General features: G+C 38.1%; 1 protein-coding gene across 1 annotated transcript; it reads right to left on the bottom strand.

The window, feature by feature from the left end:
* Positions 1-495: 495 nt before the first annotated feature.
* On the bottom strand, positions 496-1,375 carry LOC149563510 (histone H2B.4-like). The gene has a single exon (XM_089826735.1). It carries the CDS (start codon positions 1,268-1,270, stop codon positions 818-820), a length of 453 nt encoding a protein of 150 aa, XP_089682861.1. The 5' UTR covers positions 1,271-1,375; the 3' UTR covers positions 496-817.
* Between the last annotated feature and the right edge of the window lie 16,275 nt (positions 1,376-17,650).

The raw sequence follows: 17,650 nt of genomic DNA, 5'->3' as shown, positions 1-17,650 counted from the left end.
AAATATGTAAAAGATAAGAGTGCAATTAATGAATTCATTAATACATGTTAGAAAATATTGTATTTTTTGAAATGGAAAAATAAAATAAACCCCACCAAAAATGTAATGGACCAATTAGAAAAAGGTAATAAATCAACATAAATTAATTTTAAAATAGAAAGTTTGTTGAACTTTAAGAATTAACTTTAAAAATAGAATAATTGTTGTCAAAAATTAACAAGGACGGGTTAAAAAGAAAACATTAGTACCCAATAGGCAGGGACTAATAACTTAATTTTGAAACAATATTATAAATCTAGTATTCTACTAATTCCATTTTGTCAACACATGCTTGTGAAAAGGACGAAATGAACAGAGGGAAAAGATGAATCCATATAAATTAAAAAATTAAATTATCTGATGAAGACCGTGAGATTTAAAAAACGCTTTAAATGATTTTTTCCACGATACAACAAGTTTCTCAGATTAACCATATAAAAGTATAGAAAACCCTAATTTGCAGAATAATAAGCTCCTTTGACTGTCTCTTTAGTAATACAGAACCAGGCATAGGTTGCTAGCAACTCCTACAAAATTAACAAGTTGTTTCATTCAAAAGAATGAAATCTACAAATTAAGTCCTTGACAAGGCATTAATTTACAGCTTTAAAAGCGTCAAACAGAAACCAAATTCACGCTTTCTATACATAAATATCAAAAAATCAAACCCTAACATAAGTCCTGAAAAATCGAAGAAAAACATCAGATCCGAGAGGATGTGGTGTCTACAGACACCTTTACACTGAAAAATGATCAAGAACACAGAGAAAAAACAAGATTAACCGGATGTGAATTTAGTCACGGCCTTTGTGCCCTCCGACACGGCATGCTTGGCAAGCTCGCCAGGAAGGGTTAATTTAACCGCAGACTGCACCTCACGAGACGAGAGAGTGTTCCTTTTAGAGTATTTGCCCAGCTTTGAGGATTCTCCGGCCAATTTTTCAAAAATATCGTTCATGAAGGAATTCATGATGGACATGGCCTTGCTGGAGATGCCGATCTCAGGATGAACCTGCTTCAGCACCTTGAAAATGTAGATCTTGTAGCTCTCCACGCTCTTCTTCTTCCTCTTCTTCTTATCCCCTGCAGGCTTGGGACCCCTTTTGCCGCCCTTTGGAGGAGCCTTCTCCTTGGGCTTCTTCTCGGCAACAGCGGTAGGAGTCTTCTCCCCCACGGTTTTCCTCTCGTCCGCCTTCTTCTCAACGGGCTTCTTCTCTGCCTTGGGCGCCATTATTGTTGCGCAGAGAGCTGGGATGACACTGAACTAAGCAAATTGAGGAAAAAACACCTAACAATTCAAGGTTCTTACAGAAATCTGGTACTATACAATTGTCCAAACCAGTGGATTTATAGTATTATCTCCGAATTTGTCATTCATTGGCTGTGTGTGTCCGGCACGGATCACGAACCTCGTAGAATCTTCACCATCCGTTACCGGGTGCGCATCAACGGCCTGTCTTGACTTTCTACTACGACGGGATAAAAGTTTAGTAGTTTAGAAGATTGTCCCTTTATGGAACGAGGACTAAGGATAGGGACGAGAACATCTTTAACTTGATGCCTTAAAATATTATATCTAATGATTTTGAATGATTCTCAAATTTGTATAAGAGTTTACTTTTGAATTTCAGGTTTTCAGTATATACATTTGTAGTTTAGAAGATTGTTTTTTATATAAACAGTGTATTAGGAAAAGGGACCCATACATCTTAACTTAAAGTCTTAAAATATTATTTGTAACGAATTTGAATGATTTCCAAATTTTTACAAGAGTTTATTTTGAATTTAAGGTTCTAGATCTACACTTGTAGCTTATTTAAGGTCATTTATAGAACGAGTACACTAGGAAAAGGGACCCATGCATCTCAACTTTGTGTTTTATATCAAATGATTTTGAATGATTCTTAAATCTCTATAAGAGTTTATCAGGCAATAATTATTTTTGAAGTTTAAAGTTTTAGGTCTACCTTATCACATATAATGTTGTTAGAGTACCATCTAATTTTTAAAAAGTGAACAATAGGATTATCAAATATAATGTAATTACATTAATATATTATATTAAAAATCTAAAATAAGATTTATAAAATAATTGATTTATAGTAGACAATAGCTACATCCCAAATTTGAAATAATTGAGACTAGTAACTAAATATTTGTTTTCTTTTTTTTTATCTATATAAAAACTCAAAACATGTTTAACCATAGTTTATGATAGGTCTAATATCTAATAATGTAGACCCATTCGTGGGTTTGGTAGGGCTAATCCTAATTTGAAAAGGGGAGACGTGTGTTGGACTCTACAAGAGGAAGGACGGGTTAAAATTAACTTCGATGGGGCAGCCAGGGGAACTCGGGAGTCTCAGGGTGTGGTTGTGTAGCAAGAAATCACAAGGGCAACACTCTAGCCTTTGTGGCCAAACGTCTGAACGATGGCACGAATAATGTGGTAGAATGTTGTGTGGCAAAAGAGGCTCTAGTGTTAGGAGCTAAATTGGGCATTCGAAAAGTTCACCTATAAGGGGACTCGAAAAATAATCATTAATGGAATAAAGAAAAGGAAGATGGAAGCATGGCAACTTGATAAACATATTCAGCAGATCAGAGGACTGTTATTGGAATTTGAAGATTTTAAGGTTTCCCACACCTGATAAGCGCACTTGGGCTGGAGTAGTACTAGGATGGGTGACCTCCCAGGAAGTCCCACTGCTTCACCCCTGTGAGCATCACCTAGATCCAATGACTGAAAAGTGTTCCATTTATTCTCATGAGAGATGGATTCATGTTGAATCACTACTCATGAAACATGAGTCAATGAGTTTGACTCAAAATCACACAATTAAATCCTAATAGCAATATCAAAATTCCCCACACCTACCGAGAAGCAAATAGGGTGGCAAATAAGTTGGCCAACATGGATGCAAATGCAACTTTGGGGACTTAGAATGAAATATTCAGAGATCTTAGACTTCTTGGTTTAGATTAAAGAGAGAAAGTTTTCAATGGCCAAACATTAAAATTTGATGCATCCTTGTTGATCGTATGGGGAATGTAACTTTAATTGTGATTCCATCCCCCAGCGGCATTCATCAATTCACAGTACCCAGAGATCATAACCTCCAGCGCATGTCAGATGGTGAGATCATTGCTTGATACCCAATGTATGCTTGTTTCTAGAGTGTTCAAAACAAGCTTTTAAAAGGAGGAAGCAGGGCATAACATAGAGATTCAAAAAAAAAGGTGACAAAAATGGAGGTGAATTTTGTGTTAGGCTCAAACAACCAGATGCAAGCTTACAATGGTAAGATTTTAGTTTGGTGATTGAAGAACATCTTCAATTTTGATGATCCAGATTTCTTGAAGGACCTTTAGCAGATGTATGGGCCGAAGTACTTGGATGCTTATTGGAAACGACGCTTGAAATTGGATGTGGCCTCACTTTTTGTGGCACTGGCTTTAATGGTGGGTGAAACAAAGGAGGAAATTTGTAGAGTGGTTGTAGCTTGTGTCAACCTACAATAGCTACAAGGATTGGAAGAGATAGTGGAACGTGTTGTTTTGGGTGTGGGCATAGGGATGGGAGAAGAGCCATGGAGATTGATTGATGGCGAGGAATCTTTTGTTCAACCCCTAGTTGTTTGGTCTTTTGCAAGTCCAAAAGGGGTGCATGTCCCAAAAGTGGAGTAGGGCTGGAGGAAGAGTGTGTACTTTCTACAAGGAAGGATTTGGGTGTTGGATGAGGACAATTGGGCTTTCATGAAGGCAACCCCGTGTAAGAGCATGTTAGCTCCAAGACAAGCCCTATGACCTTAGCTTGTGAAGAAAAACCAGAAGGAGTGGGGCGCATACATAGTGGAGGGCATGTGGGTGGATGTGTCTTTGTTAGATGGAGCGGAAGATAGCAACAGTAGCAAGTATCGTTGAGTGTTGTAGGGGAAGCCAAGGATGAGGCTTGAGTCAGATAACCGAGCCACTCCAACATTCACACAGGAGGAGGCGAATTGATGGTTCAAGGAATAGTAATGGGTTGTTGGTGGAGGGCATCGACAACTGCTCTTTAAGCACTTTTGGGTTTTTTCCCTAGATGGTCTACTTGGCATGAGTGGCTAGTGCTTCTGGCAAGGTGTTAATACTCTGCATTTTTTGTTGAAATAAATTTGTATGGCTAGGGATGTGTAGATATAAGGTAGCAAGGTGTTTGGCTAGACTTTACATATGGCAATATTATAATTTCTCTCTTTAATATCAATATAAAATCAAATATTACCTATTAAAAAAAATATCTAACAATGTAAAAACATAAATAACAACTTATATAATCTAATCATGTATATTAAACAATCATAACTTGCATGATAATGTGTAGTTTTGATATTACTGGGATTAAGTGTGTACTAGGATTAGAGACAAACTCATTCACCCATGTTATATGCATAGTTCTTTGTTCTAAAAAGCTAATCCCAGCCATTGTCTTCCCTAAACCTTAAAAAACCTAACTTTTTAATTTCATTTCCACGTGATTTTATTTTGTTGAGCAAAGGATGTGTGATGGCTTTTGGAGTTAACAAACTCAACAACCATTGCTTATGTAATAGCGTGTCTAGCCTCATGATGGTCATTGTTATAAGTTATAGTCATGAGAATATAAGGTAAAGATTGAGGCTTGGCATCTATGCAAACACAGTGGCCCTCTCAATTTTTGTTTATTCAGTGGAATTTTTACTTGCTTAGTATTATAATTCATCTCTGAGATCCACTTACACAACTCTTGTAAAACACTGTCATCACCTTTATAAAACAACAAATAAGCAAGTCCTCAAATATCACCTTAATTTATTACGAAAAGGACATAACCATCTCCCCCACCAACTAATTAACGCATGCGATTGAGTTCGTGTAAGTTACTTTTAATGTGTTCATAAATTACTTTATTTTATTTTTCTTTCAACTTGAGATTATGTGGTATTTAACCATGATGAGGCTAATAAATGAATATTAATAATGATATTAGATAAAGTAAACAATTGCATGATTTGGAGTTTGCATTTTTTATGCTCGTATACGTGGTTATTCTAATGTTTGAAAATAGTGTGCACTAGCTTATGCATGTAAAATAGGAAATTAGTCATATTTATTGATTTCATTGAATAAGAGTGGATCCATCAAGTTCAACCTCAAATCTAATTGATATGGATTGGGTGCAATATGGATCCAACAACCCTTATCAGGGAGTTGAAAATCATATTGAAAATATGTAAACTTGATGTTGGATCTAGGGCTAAAGATGAAAAAAAAATGGAGGTTTGTACCATGCACATTATTGTGGAGACAAATATGTAAACAACTTAGATCTAAAAATGAAAGACACATTTCTAGAATCAAGGTTGAAATTAGGACTCATGTTCTTAGGGAAGTCTAGACCTTAGCACACTTGATGTAGAAAAAACTGTTAAATTAGGGATTAGGATGTTGTTTAAATGTTTCCCTGAAATCTTCATCAAATGTGTTTGGGACTAGATTGCTCACTATGATTAAGACCCTACCTTTTTGGATATACAAAAGTCTCACTCTCTCATTGATCTAATTCCAAATTTTGTATCTTAATATTCAGTCATTTGCACACAAAAAGAGAGAAAATTGTTGGGTTTTGAAACCTCAAATTTGGAATTAATCATGGAATTGAAATAAGATTGAAGAAAAAAGGAAGTGTGTTATAATATAATAGAGGCTATATTTGAGCTTGAATGAATTTTTTATACCTTTTTAAGCCTTCTCTATGTCAAATCCTTCATGAAGATGTTGATTTTTACTTTTAGTGTTGACTTAATGAAATATCAATCATGTATGCCATCATAAATGCTTAAGATTTAAAAAAAATTGTTAACAAATATTAATCGCTTATTCAATTCATAGGAGAGAGTGTATGCAAACACGTGGGGTAATGATTTTCAGGTCATTCATTAGCTATCTCAAATGGGGGGGAGGAGATTTATTTGCATGTTTCTCCCTTGAAATGTAGTTGAATTTTGAAACCGCTAGACAGTTATTTATTTTTCCCATTCACAATAGTTATTATTGTTATGTGTGGGAGGGGGGGGGGGGGGTAAGTATTTATTTGCATACTTCTCCCTTGTAATGTAGTTGAATTTTGAGACCACTAGACATTGAGTTGAATGTAATGTTGGTATAAAGTTATTTGCCATTAGTGACAACACTCATCTCACAGTTCAGACCGAGTGATGGCAACACAGTTCTAACCAAGCATCGAGTAACACAGTGCAGACCGAATGATGGCAACACAGTTCAAATCGAGCACTGAAGACACAGTTCAAACTGAGCACTGAAGACACAGTTCAAACCGAGCACTGAAGACACAGTTCAAATCGAGCATCGAAGACTCAGTATTAATCGAGTGAAGTTGCACTTAGTGTCAACCGAGTAAAGATGCACTCAGTATCAACCGAGTGAGGAAGCACTTAGTGATAACCGAGCTCAGGAGGTTAACGAAGAAGTTAGTTTCTACCGAGTGAGACTATATCTACCGAGTCACCAATGGTTACCGAGTTCCAGGCAACGTTGTATGACTAGTATGAACCGAGCCCCTACCTCTACTAAGTGCATGACGATGTTGAGTAATGTAGTGGATGCCGCGTATCAGAAGGTCATCAAGTCTATCTGAAGAACCCGAGTTTATTTTACTATTTGGCCGACTCAGTTATATTTTGTTTACTTGTGTTTGGCTGACCTTGCATGAATAATTATTGGAATGGTATGTATATGTAATGTATTATATCATTCAAGAAAGATATACAAGAGATAGATAGATACAAGAAAGACATACAAGATATAGAATATTGCAAAAAGGAGGGACATAAGATATGATATGCGAATTCATCAATAGAAAAGAATACTTAGCAAGGTCTACCAAGAGCGAAAATGATTTCATCAATCACAGAAGGTGATCTACAATAAAGAACTCAGTCAAGTTGTAAGTTGATCTGTTGGTTCATCCTAACAGGTGAATCATTTTTGTAAATCCTTTAACAGGGTAGACTTAACCGTCTTTATTCAAATCTCCTAACAGAGTGCATACTTGTAAAGTATGTTTGTAAATCCTCTAACCAGGTGGATCTAGCAATCCTCTGTGCTCCTAACAGGGCAGATCACCAGAAGTGATCATTGTAAGCCTTAACCGGCCAACTTCATACTACAGTAACGAAGCTTTGTGGGTATCATCCCCACCCCAGTTTTACTTTTTATTTTGGAAGGTTTCTGGGTCACCAAATCTCTGTGCATATATGGTTTAAATGTTTAATAGTTTTTTATGCAGTAGGATAGATGAGTGAATGTTGTGTATGGTTATTCTGAATTGACTTAAAAAGTTTTATTGTTACTAATTCACCCCTCCCCTCTCAGTAACCTATTATATCTTGAATATTTCCAACAATTATTGTTATGTGGAGCCTAATGAGACTCAAATGTGTGGGAGGGGGGGGGGAGGGGGGGTAAGTATTTATTTGCATACTTCTCCCTTGTAATGTAGTTGAATTTTGAGACCACTAGACATTGAATTGAATTTTTCCCATTCACAATATAGTTGTTTTTTAAATATTAAGTAGCCAAAACAAGGGGGCTAGCCCTTACATAAGTCAAACTGGCCAAAAACCAGCAGATTACCAACCGAGAAAGCTGACAACAAATAAACCCTAACACAACTTAACACACCAAAAACATAACTGGAAAAACCTTTAAAAACTTTCAAAACAACCGACAGAATATTGTAGTGCCATAACTACCACCAATTCAAACATAACAAGTTTTTAAACAAAGGCATCAGTGCCTCAAAACTAACCAAGTCAATGATCCACCAATAAAACCAAGAACATGTAAATAAACTAGAAGAGGGGATGAGGCACTAATTAGCCTTCCCATTGCCTTTCCCCTTGAGGAGGACATTCGCTGGTCTTCCGCTAGGCACCCAAACAGTAATTTGGAGTCTTGCTAGTTTAGACCCTCATCATGGTTACCATGAAGCAACTGCAAGATGGTAGCCACCGCATGGGCCACTTTAATGGTGAATTTGGACAAAAGACCAAACTTTTCCTCCAGGACCATCATCTTCTCTCTTATCCTCTTGACCTTCACATTCATAGCTGCCACCGCTTCCTCGAGAGAGCAGTATGACTTGCACTTCTCCACCTCCATGTTGTTAACTTGCAAAATGGGGAGTCAAAAATCAGCTTTTCTTTAGAATTTTTCTAAGTTGGGGAGGAGGTCATCATGGGAGAGGGGACCCTATCATCCACCATTTATGGGAATTGATGTCATGTGAGATCCACCGTATTCACAATGAGGGACACAAAAACACAAGTCACCTCCTTGCTTTCTTTATCCTCATCACTCGAGCCCAACACTGGGGAATCCAAAATATCCACATCCTCATCCTTCTTTTCTCTATATCTCGTTGTCTTTTGTTTCATCCTTTGCTTGTGGGGGGTGGTCGTATCTTCAGAATTTGACTCATCCTCCTCATGTGAGATAGTGGTTCTCAACCTCCTCTTAGCCTTTGTTTTTGCAATTCTCCCAAACTTTCTTCTACCCTCTTTGAACTCCTCTTGAGAATCAACCTAGTCCATTTCCTTCCCTTTCTCTATTTTCACCCTCTTCCCAATAGATAGGGGAGCCCTCTTAATCTCAGTAGGGGAAACACTAGGAGAGGGTTGGGGGGTGGGATCCTTAGGGCCATTAATTCTCAGAGGGACATGAGGAGGGCAAGGGTCATGAAAAGTAGGGATATTACCAACCTCCATAATTCTAGGGGGTAAGAGGGCCAAATGAAAATGGTATAGGCGAAAAATTAGACCTTGGTGCAGGATAGTGAAATTAACACACCTCTTCATTTTTTCTTTCACATCCATAACAATAACCACTAACTCATGCAGCAAAAAGAAAGGAATAGAAATGTTACCATGGTTCCTAAAATGGTTGAGGGGGGAAATGGTAATAATAATAAACCCCATACCTCCCTTCAAGCATGAGATATTTCATCACCACTAAGTAGACATTGTTCCAAGGCTTAGGAAGCATTTCACTTAGAAAACCACCTCAATGGCGAACATATTCTTCTCCCTCCTAAAAGAAACAATTTAAGCTAGCTTTGTCCATGACTCTGGTCACTTTCTACCATTTTCTACCCAATAGAACAAGGCCCGTAGCCAAAGCAATGACTTCCTCAGATACCTGATGTAGAGACCTAAAAATCCTTTAGAAAATAAAATATTTTTATTTTCTGAAAAAAGTCCCTGATGACATCATCATTTATTAATTAATTAATTATTTAATTTATTTATTTATTTTTATGCCATTAAATCCCTTTATCTTAATTAAAAATATTTGATTAAGGAATCCCTCCCAAAAATGTTTAAATCTTATTTAAACATTATTTCCTTATTTATTAATTATTTAATTAATAAATTGACCAAAAATCCCAAAATAAATTATTTATTTATTTTTTGCCCAAAATTTGGCCGATTTCCTTAAGACCACTAACCTCTTCCAAAATCTTCTAATCCTTCTTTAATTTCGATTAAAGGCTAATCCCATTATTTCCTATCCCTAATCCCAACTCAAAATATTTAATTAAGATTAAATATTAATCCTCATGTTTATTAAAAATATTTTAATAAATATCTCCTCAACCCAAACCCTTGAAATAAATAAAACTTTATTTATTTCCTAAAAACCTTATTTATCCTCATCCTAAGAAGTTCTAGACTCTTCTAGAAAGTCTTCATCCTCATCCAAAGCTTAGACTCTTCTAGAAGATGTCAATCCTAATCCTAATCCTAATCCCCTCCTAACCTTGTCACATTCCCTAAACATGGGTTAAGACTTGCTAACCCAAGCCAAAGTTAACAAATATCTCCTCCTTCACCCACCCTCATTAAATGCCATCCACTTGCTCATCTCTAACAAGCCTAATCTAATCTTAACCCAAGCCTAATCCAAGCCTTAATCATTTGCACATTCCTAAGTCAAGCTTAAGACTTTCTTAATCCAACCCAAGTCAAAATATCTCAACTCCCCTCAAAATATCCCAACCATAAAACTTTATGAAGCCCACAAATCTATAAATGACTCTTACAAACTCATTTATTGCTCTTCCAAGCCATTATGAGGGTCTTTATGAGCTTTGAGCCTCTTTTGTTGACCCCTCAACCCCTTTTGCTCTAACCAATGACTCTGTGACATGTGTCACTTCCTGATTGGCTGTAAGGAAGCACAATCCATGTGCTCTCCTCTCATTCAATCTAAACCTTCCATAAGCTTTTTCCCATCCTAGCCCTTGATCCCTAAAGCCCTTTGCCTATTTAAGGAATCCTCTCTCAAGCCATTTCAACACAATCTAGAAAGTAAAGCCATAATGCCATTTTGAGAAGCCATTTTTACATCAAATCTATTCACCAAAATCTATCAAAAATCCTCCATTGAAGCCCACTTGAGCATTTGAGCATACATACATAATCAAGTCATCTTAGCTATTAGACACACCTCTACATCAAGTGATCATCCTCATTGAGAGAGCCTATCCATGGCTCATATTCTCATTTGAAGACTTCGCTTTGTCTCTCATGAAGTTATGTTAAATTAGTATGCAAATGCTTTTTGATTGTTTTAATTTAGTGTTTCTAACATACTAAAGTAGCATATACATTTTGGCACGGCCAGTGGGACCCCGCATGGGTCATCTTCATTAGCTTTTTTAGTCAAGTTTTGTATGTCATTTGCTAATTTTGGCTAATTTTGCTTGGTTTTGTGATTGGTAGGACTGTATAAATTGGTTTTGTAGGTCCACATGAGTATGAAGAAGAAAAAGGAACTCATAGTCTATCTCATAGTGTTTGCAGATTTTTCAAGCTTATAGGTGGACGAAGCACTTGGAATTCTTCTTCCTCTTCTTGTCTATATTATTCTTCTATTCTGTCTACTTCTTCTTCTTCTTCTTGAGGGATGTTGGCTTTTTTTTTTTTAAGGAAGCAAAATCATACACACTTTTTTTTAAGTGTTTAAAATGAACTCCCAAATCATACTTAAATCCATTAAAAACTAAAAATTTGCAAAAAGAAAAATCTTTTAACAAGTGAAACTAAACCAATCCAATCATTTGCAACCTTGCAACATCAAGGTTTTTGATGCATTCATGCAAAGTTAGGAACACTTCATTTTTGGGAATTTAAAAAGAACTTCAGGTTTCCATTTCAAAAGGTTCAAAATCAACACTAAGTGCACACTAAAATCTAAATCAAACTCAAAGCATCAATCAAGGATAAAATGAACCTCATTTGCAAATATTTTAAAGTTCTTTTAAAAATCTCATGAAAACTAAGAGTCCTAAATGGTTGCCAAATTTTTTCTAAAAAGCTTTGTTATTTGTTCCAAACAAATGTCTTGTTGCAAAATTTTGAATGTTTCTTAGGTTTTTCATGCATCAAAACAATCTAGGAATATCATTTTTGGGCTTAAAACATGCAAACTAGAACACAAAATCTTGAATGAAAACCAAAGTCCAAAGAGCCATTTTCACTTTTGAGTCCAAAACAATCTTGAATGATCTAAGGTTAAAACAAAGCACTTCAAAGTTCTTAAAACAATATGCAAAATCTCAATCTTGAATGCTGAAAGGAAAAAACTTGAATGTTTAATCACTTGTCTTCGAATGCATGTTGCTAAAATCACTCTTGAGTGCCATGGATTAAAATAAAGTTTGTTTGTTTTTTTATGAATGCATGATTAAAACAACAAAATCCAATCTTGAATGCCATAGATCAAATAATCATCGTTTGGGGCATAAAAAGAATCCACATTTTAGAAAATTTCTAAGTTATAAAAACAAATAAAGACACTTTGAGTGAATTTGTTGTTGGACTCACCCTCTTTAATCACCCATCATTCTAACCATTGGTTGTAATATCAGCGCCATATATGGGGATAGGTCTACCTAAGAAGGTGTTAAGTGCTCCACAAAAATCAAATTCCACTCACTTGAGTTTTTATTGGTTTTTCTAAGATAGAAAATTTCTTGAATGCACATTAGTCTCGCAAAGACTTCATTTGGGCATAAAAATTGAACAAATCTTGACGTGAAGGGCCTCCGGGCGCACGCTTGAAATCGAGCTTTACACACATCTTTGTTTTGAGCTTAAAACAAACTCACACTCAATCTTGAATGCCTTAAAGAAAATCAATCGATACTTGATGTGGAGGGCCTCCGGGCGCGTGAGTTTACTTTCTGTTGACCCTAAATCTTCTTGGTATATTCATTCTTCGATCACTTCTCTTTTGTTGGCGCATTTCAAATTGGAATTGAACCTTTGCATCTTAAATCACGTGTGTTTTCAAAAGGTCTAGATTATAAAACTTAAAGTGTCAGTTGGAAAAGAACTCTATCTTTTAGCCCAAGATCATCCAAGTCTTCTCTCCCCTTGTCGTCTTTCAAGGCCATCTTGGGTGCATAAGATTAGGATCCAAAATCTTGTCTTAGCTTTTAGAAGGCATGCTTGGGGATTTCATCACCCCTTGGGATGACCTCAACTCCAGCGTTCAGACAGAGTATAAACATCGGGAGGTGAATCCAAAGACACCTCTCTTGGGATCAAAATTCTGTCACCCGGGCTAAGCCTCAAGGAACTTTATACCCTTGAGAAGTGAAAGAGGAGAAGTGGGTTACCGCTCCTCTCGGCTATGTGACATTGTTTTGGTTTCATCTACAAATTTGGGCCTCACATACCTTGCGTATATCAAGGACTCCCTAGCTAAAGCAAATTTCATCCTTATAGAAAGCTTCCTAGGATGTTGGTGTGTTTGACGTGCTTGCTCCAAACTTTTGTCTGCTTGTTTGTTCATAGCTTTTGAATGAATGTTTGCCAACTTTGGTCAAAATCTCAAGAAAGCAAAAATCTCCTAGCTCAAGGCATACTTAGCGTAGTCACTGCCTCATCAGAAAATCCTCCAAGCTCCCCCGCCGCAATCGAATCTATCTAGTTCTTTGCTTTAGAAAAATCCCAAATCCAAAGTCCATCCAAATCATCCCCCTAGCTAGCTAGCAACCCAATCCAAAATCACCCAAGCCTTTAAGGAATTGTTGTTACTCTGGCAGAGTTTGCTATCCAATCAATCTATCCAAATCCCTCAATCTCCCCAAGGTTATCCCTTTGACAGAGCTTTGTCTAGGGTAATCTAGCCTTGTCACTTGTCATCCCTCATCACCTTAAGCTAAAGGTTGGGATCCACAAGTGGTCAATCTCGTGTCATGCCCATAGGATCATTTGTCTATCCTCAAGTTGACACCCAAAGCCACCAATCCTGCACATAGGAAAGCAAAACTTTCACTTTTTGACAGCATACCCTTGAAGTCTTCCATCCACAGGAAGGCCAAAAATATCTAGCCAATCCCCCGTAGGTCTGTCATGCAGCTTTGACTCTCCCTAGGAAATTTTTCATCAGCCAATCCAAAATCTGTGCTTAATCCAAATCCAACCATGAGCTTCTGTGTTCATCCATATGCAAGACCCCATCCCCATCCAACTCATCATCAAAACATGAAATCCCAACCCTATCATGATGAGTTTGGTCGCATTTTCCTTTCTCCTACTACATCCTATTCCAATGATGATGAAAATCTTGTTGACTATGACGGGTATCTTGAGAGCCTTAGATGCCTTCCGCCAACCATCCCCCAAAATCCAAGCATTCCTCCAAACTATCTAGTCATGCCATCTCATATCCCAGCTTCTCCTCCATCACCCAATCAACCAAGCTTCCAATCTTCCACCCCCATCACACCAACTATTCCTGTCAATCCACCACCTCCACCTCTGACACACAAGTCTCACAGGAATCTCCTAGAGGAAATACAAGAAAAGCCACCTCTAATAGTCGATAATCCATGTCATCTAATCCAACCATGTGAAGTAGTCAGTGATGAAGCTTCCCCATCTATAATATCACTCCATCTCCCAGAGCTATCATCCCCATACCATCCATCAAATTGCTTAAAATCCTTCCACTTCCCGCAAGCATCAAAATCCCACCACCTGTCAAATCCCTCCAAATCCTATCCACATCCCCTCCAAGCATTTCCCAAATCTCCCGTAATGACCCTTATGCTTCCATCTTCTACTCACCCATCTCCACTACCGAATCTCCCATCTATCCATTCACTGCCTTTGAAGAATCCATCCCTTCACCTCCTATCACACCATCCACTCCAATCCAATCCTATCAAGATCCTACCCAAAAGCATGTTGACATCCCCCAAAGCATAAACGAAGATATCATCGTATCATGTCTTCCATCTATAGTGCAGTCACCATCCCATCCATCTCCAAAACCTCAAGCCATACCTCCTCTACTGCAGGATATCTTTTCATCCCATCAGCTAAATCAAGATCCTATCCTACCATCTCCTTTGCTCCATGCTTCCATCTTACCACCTATCCAAGCTATTCCACCATCTATAATCTACCCTCTTAGTTCACTTACATTCATCCATGGTGGCCCCCTCTCAGCAGAAGAATTAAGAATAGTATCTCCCCATTGCAGTACATCTAATAAAGCACTTCTACCATTTTCTACAAGAAAAAAGTTTCCTCAGCTTGTTCAAATGCTCAATCGATGGCATTATCAAGGTCAAGGTTTAGGACCACAAGAGCAAGGAATCAGAAAGCCTATTATTGCACAAAAGAATCCAGGATTTCATGGTCTTGGATATGTATCCAAAGGCTCACCATCTAAAGGTGTTGGTACATGCCATCCCCAAACCAAGCCTATCTCTAGGCCCACCATGCCAACCTCCCATCACTCCTTCAAGAAACCTCATGTCATCCCCCCTTCACCATCTTTGCAACCCAAAACAACCTACCATATCCCCCCTTCATCCACTAAATCCATTTTGGGTCCCTATGTCCCAAAATCTACCATCCTCCATCCTCCTATTAGCCATCATAAAAATCCTATTCCCTCCATTCCTACGCAAGATCAACAAAGGAACATATCAGGGCACATCATCCATCATCATCCCCCTACACGCTCTTCCATATCCTCTCCATCTCACAAAGCTTCTCCTAACCATCTTCCCAAAGCTTACCACAACAATGTGAATGCCAACTTCAAAATGCATAAAGCTAAAAATCCACATCCTAGGCAATCATATGTCTATTCTAAAAGACATACTCCAAAAAGGCAAAATCCAATCAAAGAATGCAAAACAATGCAAAAGCCTATGAAAAGAAAATCCAAAACCATGTGGATCCAAAAAAAAAAGTTGAAACCCAATGCATAATGGCATCCACCATTGCTAATCCCCCATCCAGTGACTCGTGTCCCCCATCTCCTAACTCCATCTTGGGTGCCTATATCCCCAAGCGCACTTCCACAAATCCTCCATCAAGCTCGCATCTACCATCTATCCCCCATATGCTCTTTTCACACCCGTCCCAACATGTGCCAATGTTGATCCTGCAAGCATCCCCATCTCATGCTCCTTTCCAGCCTTTTCATCCCTCCATCTCCTACCATCAATCCCATCTAATCCAATCTATTGCATAAATCACACATCCAATGTACCAACAACTGTTAGAATCTGATAAGATTAATAACCCAGAAAACTAGTGCAAAGAGTAAATATCTAAACTATGAATGCAAATGATACAAAATCAAAATAGCATCATAGAGTTAGTCTCCAAGAGAGTAATGCAAATACTGGAAGCAAAATAGCATTAAGAGGATGCAAAAACAAGAGATGTAAATACAAGCCAGGTAGCATGCTTATATAGGCTTGGAAGAGGGAGGAGGTGGCAACACCAACCAATGAGGAGCAACCATCTATTGGACTAAAGATAGCAAAGTATCTTCCCAAGATAGCTAATGGATGCTCACATGTAGGAAGGTGACACCTCACAACCATTCACCTAATAAGACATGCTTTATTAACCTAAGTGAGATTATTAAAAGTGTAGGAAAAACCTAGCAAAATAGAAAAAATAAAAAATTACACTAACACCCCCCCATAAGCGAAGCTTAGGTGGATGTAGAAATGGGTCCCGACAAGTCAAGCCTGATGAGGTACCCATATACATAAAATTCCCCCAAAAGAGAGAGAAAAGAGACTCCCCAAAGAAAATTAGGATTCCAAGTGAGAGGAAGAGGCCCCCCCAAAAGATGAAGCATCCCGCACCTCCAGCAAAGCTTGCAAATTTTGTCCGGTAGATCCACTTACATCGAACAAGTTTTCTTCCCTTAGGAAAAGGGACAAGATCCCAAGTGTGGTTCCTCATCAAGGAACTATACTCTTCCTGCATAGCTGTATCCCACTCAGAAATACCAGAAGCCTCATGAAAGGACTGTGGATTTGAGGCAGTAGCAATGAAGATATGTAGAGCATCCTGGAATTGTGAACGAATCTTCTTGGTGTCTGATGGATCCCCAACCCAATCACTTGCAAACTGCAAGGTCTGTCTAGCCCAAAGTGGACTAGAAGATGGAGAATCTAGAGGAGAATCATCAACCTGTAAATGATGACTAGGAGAGGAAGGAGGTGAGTCCTCTGAATCACTCTCTGCATTAGAAGTGGAGGTAGAAGACTGCTCAAGTGAATCTGACCCATTAGAAGATCTATCATGTATTCCAAGTGACTCTAGTGTCAAAGTAGAAGGCAACCCTGTGACCATGCTCTGCTAGTTAAGCTGATGCAAGTAGTGGAAGTTAAGATGGCCAAACTGCTCATGCCATAATCTGCTCACATCATTAGAGTGAGTGAGTGAAACAGTCAAAGGAGGATCAAGAAAAAAGTGAGAAAACATATAGAGTCGTGACTGATGATCTGCTCTCCCAACTACAACTATAGAATCATTGTGCAACTCACGTATCTCCACTGAATCAGGAGTGAACTCAACCCGCTTGCCTAAACCTGTGTGAGCGATTTGGTGTACCGATAGGAGATTAGTTGACAATGAGGGTACACAAGGAACATCATGGAATGTGCCATCCCCCACATCAACAGACCCTCTCCCACACACCTCAACAAGAGTGTTATCATCCATCAAAATAGAAGGCATAGTACACGGCTCCAAGGATGCAAGTTCTTCCTTAGATGAAGCCATGTGGTGTGAAGCACCCGAATCAAGAACCCAAGTGGATGGTGAGGAAGCAACTGCAAAAAGGGCCTTGCCCTTTCCTTTTCCCTTGTTGTTTTCTTTTTCCTTGTTAGACCCTTCATTAGAACTTTGTTTGATAGACTCAGGAACATTGATATTATTCTTCTCAAGAATGTATGTCAAGTGATCAAGTTGTTTCTGCAAACATTTATGTTCATCATGACTAGGTCTTTTACAATAAGCACATTTGACCTTTTCTTTCTTAGGCTTATCACCCTTGGAAGATGGTGTATCAATAGTTGCTTTTGAAGAAACCAGCATCTGATCCTTCTTCTCCTCGCTATTCTTTTGTTTCTTGTCCTTACTATTGTTGTTACTACTTTGTCCTTGTTGTTCTTTTGTGCCTTGGTTAGCAGCCAAGGCATGTGACTTAAAGGACTTAAGAATGCCCATCTGGA

The sequence above is a fragment of the Cupressus sempervirens genome, chromosome 4 (assembly GCF_028749045.1).
Source record: "Cupressus sempervirens isolate cs-2001-9-10 chromosome 4, ASM2874904v1, whole genome shotgun sequence".
Classification (NCBI taxonomy): Eukaryota; Viridiplantae; Streptophyta; class Pinopsida; order Cupressales; family Cupressaceae; genus Cupressus; species Cupressus sempervirens.
This window is presented reverse-complemented; position numbering and strand designations above follow the sequence as displayed.

Bases quoted from the DNA above. Each gene is read 5' to 3' on its own strand.
- LOC149563510 (XM_089826735.1), bottom strand. From the start codon at position 1,270: ATGGCGCCCAAGGCAGAGAAGAAGCCCGTTGAGAAGAAGGCGGACGAG.